General features: G+C 33.5%; 1 protein-coding gene across 1 annotated transcript in view; it reads right to left on the reverse strand.

The window, feature by feature from the left end:
* LOC140447655 (uncharacterized) overlaps window positions 1-18789 on the reverse strand; it is a 199869-nt gene that overhangs the window by 141288 nt on the left and 39792 nt on the right. Inside the window, exon 4 of the mRNA XM_072540438.1 lies at window positions 7499-7558. Coding sequence (XP_072396539.1) covers window positions 7499-7558 — 60 coding nt within the window. The remainder of the gene's footprint in view (window positions 1-7498; window positions 7559-18789) is intronic.

Consider the following 18789-nt stretch of genomic DNA (forward strand, 5'->3'; position numbering starts at 1 on the left):
ATAAATATTCTAGAAACCCAAACTTTAACTTTCATTTAAATTCCCAAATAAATTCTCGCAATAATAGACATTTTCAGCCTTCACAATCACATCAGTATCAAAGAAACACTCTCCAAAACTATCAGTATAATGTCCAAAATTCTAATAGGCCAACTCAAAATGTTTGGCGACCAAATCCAAATTTCGTTCCTAACAGATCCACTAACATGATTATATCTACTAGGAATAGTACTCCCCAGTTCAGAAATAGCTTTCAAAACCCTAACAAGCCAGCTCACAATGGTTGGCGATCAAATCCCAATTTTGCTCCAAGCACATCTACTCCTATGAGTACAACTACTAGAAATAGTACTCCCCAATTCAGGAATAATTTCCACAGCCCTAGAAATCCAAATCAAAATTTTACATTCGAAGAACTATATAATACCGAATACGAATCCATTAATTATAGTGATCAACAAAATACCCCTCAGACTTCTCATCAACAAGCTTATGATATTGTTAACGAAGAGCATCATCAAAATTTTCAAGACAGCATCTTTCAAAACCAGCCGACTTAATAGAATTAAATTTTCCACAAATAAAAGAGAACTGCCATATATTCAGATTCATGATCCTCCATTAAAGTTACTGGTAGATACAGGTTCCTCTAAATCTTTTTTAAACCCCGAAAAAGCTAACCTTTTCTACAAAAATTATATCTGTTATGAACCCTTTGTTGTTTCCGCAGTATTTCAAAGTACATACAAAGAAGGACTTTTGTGCAGAAATACCCATTTTTTCATAATTTAATCAGGAAGGTAAGATTAAGTTCCATCTTTTTGATTTTCATAGAAGTTTCGATGGTTTTTTAGGACTTCTTAACGTGCCCTATCAAGTCCCCTTGACGTTGGCAATTAACATGGCGAAACTGTCCTTGTCTTGAGCTATTATAAAGAGTTGCTTAGCTTTCCTCATTCCTGTCCACTCCCTGATATTATTCAACCAAGAGGCTTGCTTTCTTCCAATTCCTCTGCGTCCTTCGATTTTACCCATCATAATAAGTTGAAGAATATTATATCGGTCTCCCCTTACTACGTGTCCAAAATACGCCATCTTTCTACATTTGATGTTATCAAGCAGCTCGCGAGCAGCATTTGCTCTCTCAAGGACTGCCACATTTGTCAGCATAGCCGTCCATGGAATTTTTAGTACACGTCTGTGCAGCCACATTTCAAAGGCCTCCAGACGATTAATGGTAGATATTTTTAATGTCCATGCTTCGACACCGTATAAAAGGACTGACCAAATGTAGCATTTAACCATGCGCTTTCGAAGTTCTAGTTGCAAGTTATCATTACAGAAGAATGACTTCATTTTTAAAAATGTCGTGCGGGCTATCTCGATTCTACGTTTTATCTCTTGATCTGGATCTAGTTGTTCAGTAATATGGCAACCAAGATAATTAAAACTGGACACTCTTTGAATTATATGACCATCAACATATAATCGTGCATCTTGATGTGCTAAACGGCTAAACACCATGTGTTTTGTTTTTGAACAGTTTATGTTTAGGCCAAACTCTCTTCCCACTGTATCAATGGCATTTAAAAGGCATTGTAATCCATTCATGTCACCCCTTAAAATAACTGTATCGTCTGCATATCTGATTGTATTTATCAGAATTCCATTAACTTTCACGCCCCATTCCAAATTATGCAGCGCTTCTTTAAATATTCTATCTGAATATAAATTAAATAACAGTGGGGATAGTATACAACCCTGTCTGACACCTCTTTGTATTTTACATATTTCTGTTAATTTTCCGTTTATGCGAGCTTCGCTGTTTGACGCCTGTATAACTTTTCTATGAATCGTATGTCTTGACTATCAACTCCTTTATCTTTTAATATTGTAATTAATTTGTGATGCTGTACTCGATCAAAGGCCTTTTCATAGTCAATAAATACAGAAAAGACGTCTTTCCTTTCATCTCGACATTTCTGCAGTAATACATTTAGTGCAAAGAGGGCGTCCCGAGTTCCCAGTCCATTTCTGAAGCCAAATTGTCTTTCTGAAGCTTTTAGGACTAGATAATATATCTTAATGCTAAGTTAGATTTCGTAAATTCCCAATTAACTACTCCATATTCTAGTATATGGAGTAAAAATAATCTTCAAACAAAAATTGGACCCCTTATCTTGTAGTGTAACCAAAATTCCAGTTTCTCAAAAATCAGGATGTATATTTATCCCTGACCAAACTATACATGACCCTGACCTACCTATACATCTATACATTAATGGGACGCAGATAGAGCGAGTAAAACAGTATTGCTACCTGGGAACTATTATAAACGAACAGTGGAGCAATGTACAGGAAATAAAGTGCCGCATAGGAAAGGCAAGAACGGTCTTTAACAAAATGAGCGCCATCTTCAAAAGTCACAACATATCCCTGGATACAAAAATGAGACATTTGAGATGCTATGTTTTCTCTGTGTTGTTGTACGGGGCGGAGGCATGGACGCTTACAGACACCACTATTAAAAAACTTGAAGCATTTGAGATGTGGCTTTATAGAAGAATGCTGAGAATATCATGGACAGCAAGGATCACGAACAAGGAAGTTCTAGAAAAAATGAAGAAGGAACCAGAGATTGTGTTTACGATCAAATGCATAAAATTGCAATATCTGGGACACGTTATGAGAAATCAGCACCGTTACTCCCTGCTGCAGTCTATATTGCAAGGTAAAGTCAAAGGTAAGCGAGGACCCGGTAGAAGGAGAATATCATGGCTGCGGAATTTAAGAACATGGTTTAAGAAAACCTCAATGGAGCTGTTGCGAGCCGCAGCGAGCAAGGTCATGATTGCCAATATGATTTCCAACATCCGAAACGGATAGGAACCAGAAGAAGAAGAAGACCAAACTATTCAAAAATGTGAAATCCCTGCATGTCTCTCGAACGCAATAGACGGTTTTTCTCTAGTAGAAATCTATAACCGAACCCAAGATGAAATTTTTGTCACCTTAGATGCTCCAATTGATACTGTTCCTTTTGACGAAAATTGTCATGAATTATTCCATGCAGACATAGTGCCTGCTGACGAAATCAAAAAATTTAATATTGAAAATTTAATCCGTACATCTCATATGAACTCTGAAGAAAAACAAAATATTCTAAAAATTTGTAATAAATATTCTAATCTTTTTCATAGCGAGGAAAAACCTCTTACATTTACAAATAGAGTTAAACATTTTATAAAAACAAAGGATGAACTACCTATTTATAGTAAATCGTATGGATACCCCTTTGTTCATAAACCAGAAGTAATTAGTCAAATAAACAAAATGTTAGAACAAAGAAATGACCAAGATAACAACATTGAAGACAACGATAATGATGGAGAAACTGTACATACTAGTATAGAAGATCCAATACTAGGAATGCTCATTTCTGATAAACATCTCAATGTTTTTGATCACCAAATTGTAATTGATTTTGTTTTACATTCAGCTGCAATTAAAGACGACCTTAGTAGTCCTTATTATTCCGAATTAGAAAATTTTGATCGTGTCCTTTTCTTCCAGCTACAACTAGCTGAACAAAAACTCCAATCACTCTTACCTAACCCATCGAGCAAAAAGACAAAAGAGGGAATGTAAAGATAGTGGGGGCAAAAATATTGTTAGACAGGAAGTGCCATCTTGAGAGGCCAAATTAAACAAGGAAAGAGAGTTTCCTTGTTTAAGATATCAAATTTAGTTGGGTTATGTTATTATTTGTCCCAACTGTCACATGAAATCTTATTTATATTGAAGTTTTTTAACAATTGTTTCACATTTTAGACTGTTATCGTTAATATTTAATTAAAATTTTCTCGTCTAAGACACATTCTGAAAACTATTTTATAGCTACTGTTAATAAGTGTCGGAAAATTTAAATTTGGCGCATTCGCATTTCCGGATATGTCCGCCATCAGAGGCCACTTTTTTGGTCGCCTTTTCATAACGATTAGATTCCCTCTTTTGTCTTTTTGCTCGATGACCTAACCACAGAGCAAAAAGAGGTCTTATAGACGGACTAGGCTCAATTATTAAATGTATTACAGGAAACTTAGATACAGAAGACGCAAAACATTATGATAACGCACTAGAAGAACTAAAAAGTAACCAAAATAAAATTGTAAATAAACTTAATAAACAAATTTCATTATCGAAAGAGATTGTAGAGAATTTTAATAATACTATTTCTCTCATAAAGAGTAATCAAGAAGTAATTTTCTCTGTTTTAGAATCTATTCGTTCAAACCTTAATAAATTTATTTTTAATTTCGAAGATTTCCTTATAACTAGAAATATTTTAGACCAATTCAGTATAAGTATAAATATTATATTACAGTTGCTAACAGAAATAGAAAACTCTATAACATTTGCGAGACTAGGTATTTTAAATAGTAGTATAGTAAAGATTAATGAACTGAAGTCAATATTAACTCAAATTATGAAATATCATTCAAGAAACCAACTAATTTATCCGAATATCACATAAGACGTAAATAAATATTATAATATCTTAGAAACAGAAGCGTATTACACTACCTTGACCCATAGTGCCCCCTAATACCTATCTGATAATGAATGAAAATTTTTACCAATACACATCTGTACCATGCTCAAATCTGAAGCCCAAATTCTTCTGTCCCGAGAATCATCTGAAAAGTAAAAACGAAGAAGACCTTCAACTAATTACTGGAAATTATCTGATCACAGTTCCTTTCCAATGCCAGTTTAGCACAGAATATCAAACATTTAGCAATAATCTCCTCATTTCTGAAAGTCAGCCACTATTACTTCCAAATATAATTATTCCTCATCCTCATCAAGAAGAAATTCCCGAAGTTCATATCGAAGATGTCCAACTGGACAAGATTCACTTAGTTAAGAAGAAACAAGAAGAAATTAAAACATTGATACTTAAAAACTCAAAAGCTACTAGTCTTTTTAATTTTTGGAACCTATCAATAATATTTTTGATTATAATAATTTTTGCATATTTTGGTATTAAATGTATAAGAAGGACGAATTCACAAAGAAACGATGATATTTCCATGGAGAGTGTTCACATCCAAGATGATCCTGAAGAAAACCTACCACAAGCCCAACCTAGGTCATTTTTCAATTCCATGAAAAATTCCAGAAACTAAGGGTGGAGGAGTTATAGTCGTTGACGCCATAAGCCAATACCCTAAATCCGATGCGTCAGCACCTGAACTATCATCGACCTGAATATAAAAGTGCAACTTGTGAATTATTGTTTTATTTTCCAATGTGTAATGTATTTCATTTTAATTAGTTATTATTTAGTCTGATTTGAACCTTTGTACAGTGAAGTCTGATTTTAATATTGTAACTTTTAAGAACGTAATAAAGTTCTCTCGCATTTGTAAATTAAATAATTATTTTTAAAAATTATTCTTAAGTTAATCATGAATAGAATTAACTATCTTCCAAAAGTCGTCCCAGGAATGCAACTCAAATATATTGATAATATCATTTGAATATATGATTTTAATGTCATCTACTTTAAAATGTATAATATATATCTAAATTGTCGATGTGAATGAGTCAGATAAGATTAAATTATTACAAGAATTTTTTAAAAAGTAACAAAAACAAAGTGTATATAATTTATTAATGTTTATTAATTTAGTTTAAATAAACAAATTTATTTAAAAATAAAATTGTGGCTTATTACCGACAAAAATAGTAAATTGTAAGGAAATATGTGTCACAGACTCGGAGAAATATAGGTAGATAGGTACGTATAGGTAGATAAAACCTTAGATGGAAGGATGGTATGGACGAGCATGCTAGAAAAATTGCTGCTAAAATGTGATAATGATCATCATCACCATCATCATCCAGCCTTCATTTATCACATTCACTGCTGGACATAGGCCTCCCTTAAACTCCTCCATTCTTTGCGATTTTGTGCTCTTTGTTGCCAATTTTTCGTGATACGCCTGATGTCGTCAGCCAAACGTGTAGGTGGTCTTCCTCTACTACGTTTGTCTGCTCTTGGCCTCCAATGTGTAATTTTACTCGTCCATCGTGAGTCACGCATTCTCGCTACATGGCCTGCCCAATTCCATTTAAGTTTCGCTATGCGTTCCACAACATCAGCAATACTCGTCCTTCTTCGCAGATCTTCGTTTCTTATTCGGTCCCGCAGCTTCACTCCCAGTATAGATCGTTCCATTGGTCTCTGTGCCACTCTCAATTTCGAAGTCGTAGTCTTGGTTAGAGTCATAGTTTCCGCCCCATAGGTCATGACCGGTAATACGCATTGGTCAAATACTTTTCTTTTGAGGCTAATTGGTATGTTGGCCCTAAATGTGTCTCGCAGTTTTCCAAAGGCTTTGGAAAAATGATAATGATAAATTCTCAAAAATCTGCCAACGCGTATGACTGGCGTGGAAGATTACCCTGCACACCGCTTGATAGAGATTAAGTGAAAGAGAAATGGGAAGTATATGTCTAGATAGAATAAGGCAAGACAGATAGATACATAGAAAAGTTATAGTTAAAACATAAATTAAGATACGTTTTGAGTAAATTAGAACTTATGTTCTTGCTGATTAAATTATCTTCTTCTTCTTCCTCTTAATGTAGGACTAAGTCATGTTCAGCCTTATAACTAAGTCTAGTACTCTTATGCCCAGCTCTCGTACCATCGTTTTGGAGATCTCTCATCGTACATTCTACTGTGGTATCTCGACTCCATGCGTCTCTGTCCAGCCCATCTTAGAATATCCTAGATGCCGCATTGTTCTCTTATAAACTTATTCCTTTTTCGGTCCATAAGAGTGTAACCAGAAATGGATCTCAGCTTCTCATTTCGGTAGTTACTACGAGCTTTTTGTTACAGCTGTTTCCGCCCTGGTCTCGATCGCATAGGTCATTTCTGGTCTTACGGAGGTATTATATATTCCCATTTTACTTCCTATGCTCATGTGTTTGTTCCTCCAGATAATGTCACGTAGGTATCCAGATATCATTGCTGCTATATTAGTCAGTGCTTTGACTTCATCCTTGACGTTTCTGCTATTGGTAATAGCGTCATCAGTCTAGCAGCATATTTTAATTTATTTCTATAACCTCTTTCACCATTCTGAAACCTCTTCCTGCTGTTTTAACTTCTTGTATGATCTCATCCGTCACTAAATTGAAGAGAATTGTAATCCTTGTCTGTATAGGCATTTTCCACTCTTAAAAACGTACTACTGTTGGTGTTCACTTCTTTGATGATTGCTCAAATCACGGGGTCTATATTTCTAGATCTTAATAGTGTAAAGACTTTTAAGATTAAATTATAATATGAAAAAATATTGTCATATTTTGTTTCTTCGAATTAAAAAATAAGAAGTATAATACAATAAATACAATTTCATAAACTGTATATCAACCACTAAATTTTTATTTAAAAATGTTAGATATAATTAAAAAAACTCACCTGTTTGTCACTATTTTCAGTCATGTTGAAAAATTTTGATCCAGTCAATACAGGCGTGCTCTGTAAATAATTATTAGAATATTAAAATCAGTTTAACAAACTCTCTACAAAATTAAATTCGATTAAGTAAGCCGGATCTTACCCGTTCAGACTGTACGGATTCAAATTTTTGTTCGAATCGATAAAAATGTCGAATTACTCAGTGGCACATAGTTTTAAATGGTCGCGTTCAAACGATGAGATCGTATATCGCACTCGAAAATTTTACCGAATACGCCCAAAGTTGCGTTCGATTATGGCAATGCAAACCATATGCTATGACGCGATAAAAAATTCTAATCGAACGTCAGTGGCGCTTGTATATAGTTAAGCTCCACGATCCGAATTTTTGTCGACCTAGTCTAACATCAAAAAAGCGTAGGTAAGAGAATGTTTCCCTCAAGTAGTGTAATAACACGAGATGAATAAAGTGGACGTCGAAATGTTAAGTTTAGAAAGTTTATTTACCAGTATATGTTCGCTGATGTTCCTTTACATCTTCTGTTTCGTTATTTTCGTCGTTTTAGATATCAATACATCGTAACAAACGCATTGACATCCATTATTCACCGTTGCCACAAACTAACTAGGGCTCTGGGCTAAAGATATTTGGTTCGATAATATTTCGTTTCGAATAAATTATCGTGTCGTGCATGCCCTCTGAACGGGTTGTCTAGATTCGATTAAAATATCGAATAAATTATCGTATTGTGCATGCCGTCTGAACGGGCTGTTAGTCCAAAAGATTGATTGGCAAAGGATTTAAATATGTCTCAGCTGAAGAAGTTCAGAAAAAATTGGATAATAATAGAAGGATAAAATTGGCGTTACAAGTTTATATTTTCAATCCTTTATCCTAAATATCTCGGAAAGTATCATAGCTATGACGAAAACGGACGACGTAAACTTGTTCGCAACTAAATTATCTATCAAAAGGTGCTTGTGCAATTAGTAAAAAGTTTTATCGACACGTCTGTAAAAATGAAAATTTCTATGCATCGGCAAAAATCACAGAAAAAGCTGTATAAACAACATTTGGGATGTTTACTTACAAGAAATCGGAAAATTATTTTCTAAGAAAGATCTTTTTTGGAGCTGGAGCACAGAACAACCTGTGCTCCAGCTCTGGAAAATTCGAAAATTTTCTGCGTGTAAAATTGCCTGTTATAAATTATATAAACTTCTTATATATTTTGAATATAGAAGAACAAACGAGCTTTTAAACCCTTTTTGAAAAACGAAAATCGATTAATAGGGTAAGCCTAGAGAATTTTTAAAGGGGCTGTAGCAATCAAATTTTTTTCTTTATACAAATTTATATATATTTTTATGAACAAAATATTCAAAATTTAATATAATTATTGCATACCTATCAATATATATATATATATATATATATATATATATATATATATATATATATATATATATATATATATATATATATATATATCCCTAGTATGGTACAATGGTGTCGCCGGCGACACCACGCAGTTTCGATTAAATGCAGTCAGCACGTACCTAGAGAGGGGAGAGGCTTAGATTCTCAGTACCTTTACCTCTTTTAGTTTCAACTCAACTGTAACCGTAACCGCCCGTGTTTATCGGGCGCTAATAGCTATTGTAAAATATTTATAGGTGTCACATACGACACCACAGTACAATTCCCGTTATAATTTTGAATATAGAAGTAAATGGCTTCAACGAGCAAAGCGTTGACTCAGGCTGAGTTAGAAGAAATTGTTGTACGTGCTTGTGAGGCTGGTGAGAGTGATGAAGATGTCCTTTTAAATAATACAGAATCTGAATGTTTGAGTGGGGATGAAGACAAAGAGCTTAGTGAAAGTAAACATTCTGATACCATTTTAGCAGAACCGGAGGTTAGTGCAGAGGAGAGTGAAGATTCGCAGAAAGATAGCGATAAAAAAAGTAGTATATGGAAAAAATAGTTTTTAAGTGGTATAAAACTCTGTTTTTCTCAAAGAACACTCGCACAGTTCAAAAAAGCATAGTGCTTCGTCCACCAGGTCCAAAGGCTCACACTTCAAATACAACAGAAGAGATTCTGCCTTGGAAACTATTTTTCAGCAACTCAATGATAAACTATATTACTCAATACACAAACCAAGAAATCTCTAAACAATCTACCAAATTTAGTCAAACTCCAAGTTTTACAACTGCTACAAGCAAAGAAGAGATTTTGGCATTATTCGGTCTTTTATATACGAGTGGTGTTCTAAAAACTAGCTACCTGAGTACCTCGGATATATGGTCAAAACAAATGATGAAGAGTTGCTTAGTTTTTGGGGCAGATGTCCTTTTAAAGTTTATATTCTAAATAAACCAGATAAATATGGAATTAAAATCGTTATGTTTTGCGACTCTGAGACTTTTTATATCTATTCTGCAATACCATATGTGGGAAAAGAGAGACGAGATGCATCAGAAACTTTACCCATCCAATACGTTCTTCGCTCATGCAAAAATCTCTATGGCCCCAATAGAAATGTTACCATGGATAATTGGTTTTCGTCCTCAGATCTTGCAGAAAAGCTTTTACAAAAAGAAGTTGACAATGGTTGCAACCTTAAGAAAAAACAATTCTGACATTCCGCCAGAATTTCTTAAAAAGAAAAAAATTGTTCCAAGTTCTGACTTTGCTTTGTATCATTTTCTCCAAAACCAAAAAAAATTGTTCTGTTGCTGTCAACATTTCATACTTATGGTGTAATTGATGAAGACACTAGCAAGCCTGAGATTGTTTTATTTTATAACTCTACAAAAGGAGGAGTAGACACTTATGATCAGTTGTGTCATTCTAAATCCGTGTCTAGAAAAACTCGTCGGTGGCCTCTTAGATTTTTTTATGGCATGCTTGATGGTGCAGGTATTAATGCTTGTTATATATATGTTATTGTTTAAATTGTTGAATTAAATTGACTGGTCGCTGATTGATCGTGGTGGTAAATAGTTGTTCGATAGGGTGAAGAAATAACTTATAAAATGAAATCTCTTCACACGTTCTTTATTGTCTGCTCTTATGGCAACATATGGAAACATACTACCTTTATAAACTTGTAATGACTTTGCCTAGGGCTGGCAGGGTTGCCGTCTAGGCAAATTAAAACTTAGGTCTAAGAATTTACATATATGTACATAGAATAGAAATATTTTGAAACAATAGAATAAAAATATTTTGAAACAATTTTAAACAAACTCCCCCGTTGAAGGGTACCTTCAAAATAGATTATAAATTTAAATAAAGTCTTATATATTAATATTCTCACTAACACTCTCTTGCTGCATTGGCAACGGACACAAATGACGAACAGAGCGAATAACTGTCTTATTGTTTGTTTTTACCTCTGCCACTCTTGAAAGTTTATCTTTACCGGAATGCAAGTTAATAATACGTCCCAAAGGCCATCTACATGGTGGTTGTTGATAACTGCGAATTAACACTAAAGTTCCAATCTTCAAATGGGACGAAGATTCTTTCCATTTGTATTGCTGTTGCAGTTGCGAAACGTATTCTTTCACATAACGATTCCAAAATTGTTGATATATATGACGAATCGTTTTGTAGTTGGAGAGCCTGCCTATCGGGAGTGTGCTTAAGTCAGTATCGGGAATGGTTGTAATAGGACGGCCAATCAGGAAATGGGAAGGAGTAAGTGGCGTTAGGTCAGTTGGGTCGTTAGAGAGTGCAAACATAGGTCTAGAATTTAAGACTCCCTCGATCTGAATTAGCAGAGAATTAAAATCTTCGTAGATAAGTTTTTTGTCGAGTAACACCCTCTTTAAATGGTGTTTCATACTTTTAACTGCCGCCTCCCAAAGACCGCCAAAATTAGGCGCATACGGTGGAATGAAATGCCAATTTATATTATGATCAATAGCGTAATTGTGAATATAAGTATTATTTTTTAAAAGAAATTGACCAAATTGTTTAAGTTCATTGCGAGCTCCAACGAAAGTGGATCCATTATCTGAATAAATGTCATTGGGGATACCTCGTCGAGCTATGAAACGCTTCAAGCAGGATAGGAAACAGTCTGTTGTGAGATTTGTAATGAGTTCAAGATGAATTGCTTTGGTACAAAAGCATACAAAAACACAAACGTACCCTTTTATTTCTTTGGCTCCCCTACCCGATTTATTGTTTAGTAAAAATGGTCCTGCAAAATCTATGCCACAGTGCTGAAATTGCAGTGATGGGGTTGTGCGAGCTTCGGGCAAACTGGCCATTGGACAACTGGCAAATGTAGGTTTAAATTTAAAACAAGTAAGACAATTTCTTACCGTTTTTCTTGCAAGGTCTCTCCCCCGAATTGGCCAATAATATTGTCGAATTGATGAGAGAAGGAGTTGAGGACCTGCATGTAATAGGACTTTATGTTTATGCTCAAATAGCAACTTAGTGAAAGGATGATTAGATGAAATTAATATAGGGTATTTAGAGTTAAAGTCTAATCCAGATAATCTAAGTCGACCCCCTACTCGTAATACATGATTACATCTAAAAATGGAGTAAGATTTGAAAGTTTATGTTTCATTGGTAATGGTTTATTGGAATTTAAAATAGATATTTTCTCTGCAAATGAATTCAATTGTGCAAGTTTTATTATGTATGAAATATCTTTACATCGGGCTTGTAATTCTGAAAGGTCATTAGAACCCGTTACTAGGTCATCAACATAGAAATCATTAAGAATTGTCTGTGAAGCTGTCGGTAATGTATTACAGTTATCAATTGCTAATTGATTTATGCATTTTATTGCTAAGTATGGCGAACTAGTACAACCATACGTAACGGTGTTTAATTGATAAATTGAAAATTCATCTGCTGGGTTGTCCCTCCACAGGATCTGTTGAAGGGGCTTGTGTGCATCATGTATAAGGATCTGCCTATACATTTTACTAACGTCAGCAGACACAACATACTTGTATAGTCGGAATCTAATTAAAATGTCAAATATGTTATTTTGCACCTTTGGTCCAACATATTGTAACTCATTGAGAGACCATCCAGAACTACTTGGACTTGATCCATCGAAGACCACTCTAAGTTGAGTAGTCAAACTACTAGGCTTGTATATGCTATGGTGGGGAAAGAAATAAGTTGGTTCAGTGACCATGTCACTTTCCACCCTGGTCATGTGACCTAAATCGATATATTCATGTATAAAATTTTTGTATAATTGATAAAATTGAGGATGAGTTTTGAATCGGTTTTCGAGTGATATGAATCGTTTTTTTGCTATTTCTTTTGAATCTCCCAATAAATCGGTAGAATATTTGAAGGGCAACTTCACTACAAACTGACGGTTTTCATTTCTTCGAGTGTGTTTGGTAAATAGTTCCTCACACTGGACGTCATCTTTTGATAACATCATAGGTTCATTTATCTCATTGAGTTCCCAGAATTTACGTAACTGATTGTCTTCTGGTATAAAGCATTGTGAAAAATTGCATAACGACGTTGATATCGGATTCATTACAGTACCAGATATTACCCACCCAAGTTTGGTATTTTGAAGCACTGGTGCATGTTTTCCTAATTTAATATTACCATCTAATAGTAGTTCCCAGAACAAACTGGCACCTATGATCATGTCAACTTTCTGAGGAGTATTGAAAGTAGGATCAGACAATTCGATATTTTGAGGAATGGAAATTGTAGAGATATCAAATTGTTGTAACGGAATAGTTGAAATGAATGGTGTTACATAACAAGATAATTGAAATTGGAAACTATTTTTGTTTGAGAAAATTGTAATTGAAGTTTTCTTTTTTAAAGTAGAAACCACTTGGTTAATACCAATAATAGCTAATTCGGTATTGGTTAATGGTAACCCTAACCGTTTGACAAACTCTTCGGTAATCAAATGGGATTGAGCTCCTGAATCGAGCAGAGCTCTACATTGATGCAATTGATTGTTTTGGTCTTTAACTTTGAATGTTACTGTCGACAGAATTATATTAGATTGTGTATCTCTGTCTGTAACTAAACATTGTTGATTTGGGACTGAAATTGTTTGAATATTGTGAGAAATTGCTTGTGAATTGTGTGACACCTGGTCACTATCATTTGGATGATTATGAGCACCTACTGATTGAATTGTGTCTCGAGAATTGTATTGATTATTGTTGTTGTATGCATTTGACTGTGTGTTTTGACTTTGATATGAACGAGAATAATCTTGATGTAATAAAGTGTTGTGTTTACGTTTACACTTACGACATGATCCGCTACTGCACCTTTCCTTGGAGTGACCAAAACGTAAACAATTCGGACAAAGTTTTAAAGATTTAATCTTTTCCCATCTGTCATTAATTGTTAATCTTAAAAATTCGGGGCAAGAATATATTAAATGATCACTCTTGCAAAAATTGCACTGAATTTGATTTATTGCTAAATGAAATTGTGATCGAGATTGTAGAGGTTTCTGAAACCCAGAGTGACTTTTAACGGTCATCATTGAGGAGGAATGAGGCTCTTCTTGAGATTGTAATATGTCTTGTCTCTGTTTAAGGAATTCAAGAAATTCATTTAAATGAGGCAATTCGGCAGAAGTGTGGTATTCTTTCCACTTATTTTGAGTTACTTTGTCTAATTTATTGTACACAACATGAATAATTGTCATATCCCATAGAGACTCTTTAGTGAGCTTCATTCCTTCTAAATATGATAAATGCTTTGAAACTTCATCGATTAACCCTCTGAATTGCATGAATGTGCCTTTATGTATCGAATTTAAATTGAAAATAGATTTTAAGTGGGTGTCGACTAGAAACTTTTTTCGATCGAATTTGTTGCAAAGCATATTCCATGCAGCATGGTAGTCTTGGGAATCAGTAAAACCTTCTATTGTTCGTTTGGCATAACCTTCCAACGCAGCCTTTAAAAAATTAAACTTTTGACCTGCACTTAATGATGAATTTGAATCGATAGTGTTTATAAAATTGGTTTTGAATTCGAGCCACTGCTCATATTCACCATTAAATGTAGGAAGCTTGATTTTCGGCAAAAGAAAATTTTGAAGTGGATCGTGATTAACTACATTTTGAGGTGTGACATTTATTACCGGAGAAGAATTGTTTATGTATTCCTCTAAATATGAAATTGCTGTATAAAATTGATTTTCAAATGGATCACGTTCATTAAAATGAATTTCTAATTGATCGTCCGAACATTTCTCCTCGATAGATTGCTGAATAATTTCAAATTGACTTAATAATTCAAGATTATTTTTGTATCGCATATTTACATCGCCTAATGTCGGTTTAAGTGAACCATCAATTATTTTATTTACAAAATTTGTTAATGAAGTTAATTTACGTTTAAGAGAACCTCTATTTCTTATTAATTGTGCAATATCTGAGCTCGACATTATTTATTTTTTAATTGAAATGTTCGTAAATATCTCTAAACCTGACAAGTTATAATACCATGCAAATTCAAAAAGATAAAAAAAGTCTGAAATACCAGAATCTATAAATAGCACTGCGATAAAGGTTAAGGGTAGGATTTATCTTAAGATGGTATATAAGTGGAACAGACTTACAGCTTTTAGGGATGCGCGTCTGCAATCGCTCAGCAAATTGGCCACAGGAACACCGCTTCGTGTTTGTCAACGTTCTTTTGACTCGCTGTCCCGTTCTCTGATGGGTTGAAAGGCACAGATGCACTAATAGAAACTTTCCTAATCTTGCTTTACTTTTAACAAATTGATGATTTAAAAATTGAAATTGTTACGATTTACCACCGAATCCGGCTCGAAGGACCAAAAAATTGTATGTTTAAATTGTTGAATTAAATTGACTGGTCGCTGGTTGATCGTGGTGGTAAATAGTTGTTCGATAGGGTGAAGAAATAACTTATAAAATGAAATCTCTTCACACGTTCTTTATTGTCTGCTCTTATGGCAACATATGGAAACATACTACCTTTATAAACTTGTAATGACTTTGCCTAGGGCTGGCAGGGTTGCCGTCTAGGCAAATTAAAACTTAGGTCTAAGAATTTACATATATGTACATAGAATAGAAATATTTTGAAACAATAGAATAAAAATATTTTGAAACAATTTTAAACAGTTATATATATATATATATATATATATATATATATATATATATATATATATATATATATATATATATATATATATACATAAGAATTACTGGATATTAGTGACTGTCAATATAAACAAACAACACAGTTTATTAGGGTTGCAGTCAGAAAATTGGCCGGGATGTTAATGAAACACTCTTGTGACTTTTCGTCTAGCTTTCGGAATCGTTTTGTTCCTTTTTCAAGACACTATAATAAGAAAAAAGTGTAAATATTTATAAAATATCACAAATCTTCAGTGCAACTTACTAGTCGTTGAGATTATTTACAAAAGCATAGACACTCAACATTAATAACAACACACATAAAATATTATTAATTTAAATTATTAATTTAAAGTTTTCGACGTTTCTGTTTGTAAAAAATTAAGCGATTTGTATTTAAAAAAAATCGTGAATTTTATTTCTACACACTAGATTTTTTTTACTAATTGCACAAGTAGCTTTCGATAGGAAATTTAATTGATAATTTTTCGACTGTTCTAACAACCATTCAAATTTCGTCATTTTGTGTCATGTGGAACAATTTCACCCAATCATGTCAACATTAGACTGATAATTGCATTCAGTGCAATTTTCAATCCCTATGACGATCGAGTTTGACAACTTCATCCAAATAAATTTATAGATCTTCTATAGTAGAGAACAGCAACGAATCTAATGTTAACTTAAATTTTAATAATTGTACTTTCACTAACTGTACTTTTAATAAATAAATGTTTCGTTATGTTGAGTTATGATTTTTTTTTCGAAAAATTATCCGCCGAATATCCCTCGGACATTGATGAATGCCTCATAATTTCATGACAAATTTCTCAAGCTCGTTGCTTGGTAACAGCACTCAGCCTTCGGCTTCGTCCTGTTACCAAGGAACGAGCTTTCGATTGTCATGAAATTATCACGTCTGTTATCAATGTCCTAGGGATATTACTACTGATAATTTTTCGACTGTTCTAACAACCATTCAAATTTAGTCATTTTGTGTCATGTGGAACAATTTCACCCAATCATGTCAACATTAGACTGATAATTGCATTCAGTGCAATTTTCAATCCCTATGACAACACGATCGAGTTTGACAACTTCATCCAAATAAATTTCAAAATGTCACGTTTCGGCAATGAGAATGTTCAAAGTATAAATGCGCTAATCAAAGAAAAAATTCCCAGAAATACAACCTACAGTCACAAATATATTTGGGGAATATTCATGGAATTTTGCTGCGGACGAGAATGTGAGTTGAATGAACATAGAAGCTTAGAAGAATTGGCGTTGATACTAAAAGATTGGGCCGTCAATATGAGAAAGAAAAATATGAGTTCATTTATTTTAATAATTTTACTTTCACTAACTGTACTTTTAATAAATAAATGTTTCGTTATGTTGAGTTATGATTTTTTTTTTTCGAAAAATTATCCGCCGAATATCCCTCGGATATTGATGAATGCCTCATAATTTCATGACAAATTTCTCAAGCTCGTTGCTTGGTAACAGCACTCAGCCTTCGGCTTCGTGCTGTTACCAAGGAACGAGCTTTCGATTGTCATGAAATTATCTCATCTGTTATCAATGTCCTAGGGATATTACTACTGAGAATAAGTTTACTTCTGTATGGCGATTTTTCGTTTTAAAATGTTTCTTGTACGTTACAGAACTATTCTGCTGGAGAAAATTTAAGTTACAAACCACCTTCCAAACAGCCACCTTCCAGACACAATGGATTTTTGAGACATCTGCAATCAGGCATATTTATCGGGGACACTAAATGCTAGTTCTATAAAACCCTGATCAGACCAATGCTCACCTATAGTTCAGAAATCTGGATACTGACAATATCGGACGAATCAAAACTGGCATTATTTGAAAGAAAGGCTCTGCAACATATATATAGTGGTGTATGCAAAAGTGGCATTTGGGGTAGACGATACAATTTCGAATTGTAACAAGTTTACGGAAAATTTAATGTTTTAAAGCTGATTAAGTTTAGAAGTCTGAGATGCATGGGTCATGTCGAGAACATGGAACACTCTGAATCAGCAAGAATCATAACAACACAAGGTGAAAAAGCTATACAAGGGGCGGCCAAAAATATTGTATATGGATCAAGTACAGAAGGATTTGAGATAATTTGAAACTAGAAACTAGCTAGATAATAGACCAGATCAATTAGCATATAAAAAGCCTTTTGCGTGACATTCGTTGATACAGGTATATAACAATGTAAGATCGCTATTTTATTTTAAATATTAAAAACATGAATCTACATGAGTCTACATGAATTCTGAAAACACCAAATTGAAGAGGACGGCACCAAATTGTACAAAAGTTCTGAGATTTTAAGCTTATAGACATTTAAAATAACTCAGACACATCAACACACAGGAAGATAATTTTTTTTATTTGAAATGTAGGCATTTTTACACGAATTTAACAAAATACAATGTACTACGACTCTTATAATTCGATTTGGACGTTTTTTATTGCATAGATTATAAAAATTCAATTAGATAATTTGTTAATTGTTTATTTAACCGAGTAATTTGTTTAAACAATTTAAAATAAAGATTTATTTTGCAAAATTTGACTTTTTTCTTATTATTATTAGTGGAAAAGTTTATAAAATAATAGATAACTTAAATATTTATGTATTATAGTTATAAATATAATCTTTTAAAAATAAATTTTCCAAAAAATTAATTTTTTATTTGAAAATCAAATTTATACGTGTTAATTATTGGGCTCAACTAATTCGGCTAGTAGAGAGAAAACATTAGATACAAATAAACTGTAGACAATTTCGTTGGCTTGATAGATTTAAAAAGAAACAGAAAAGCAACTAAAAATTTATTACCCAAGTAGGCATATAACAAGCATGTGCTAAAATACCTGATGTAAATCTTTCCACAGATAAAGACTTACCGGACTTACTCCCCGATTCCTCAACTTTTGACGACAATTAAAAGTTTGAAGTATCTTCTAGCTAATTACTATTTAAATGGGAATAAGCCACAATTAAAGGTTAAAATACGTTTATTGACGTTTCAATTTCCACTTCGGAAATTGAAACGTCAATAAACGTATTTTAACCTTTAATTGTGGCTTATTCCCATTTAAAT

Source organism: Diabrotica undecimpunctata, chromosome 8 (assembly GCF_040954645.1).
Source record: "Diabrotica undecimpunctata isolate CICGRU chromosome 8, icDiaUnde3, whole genome shotgun sequence".
Lineage (NCBI taxonomy): Eukaryota > Metazoa > Arthropoda > Insecta > Coleoptera > Chrysomelidae > Diabrotica > Diabrotica undecimpunctata.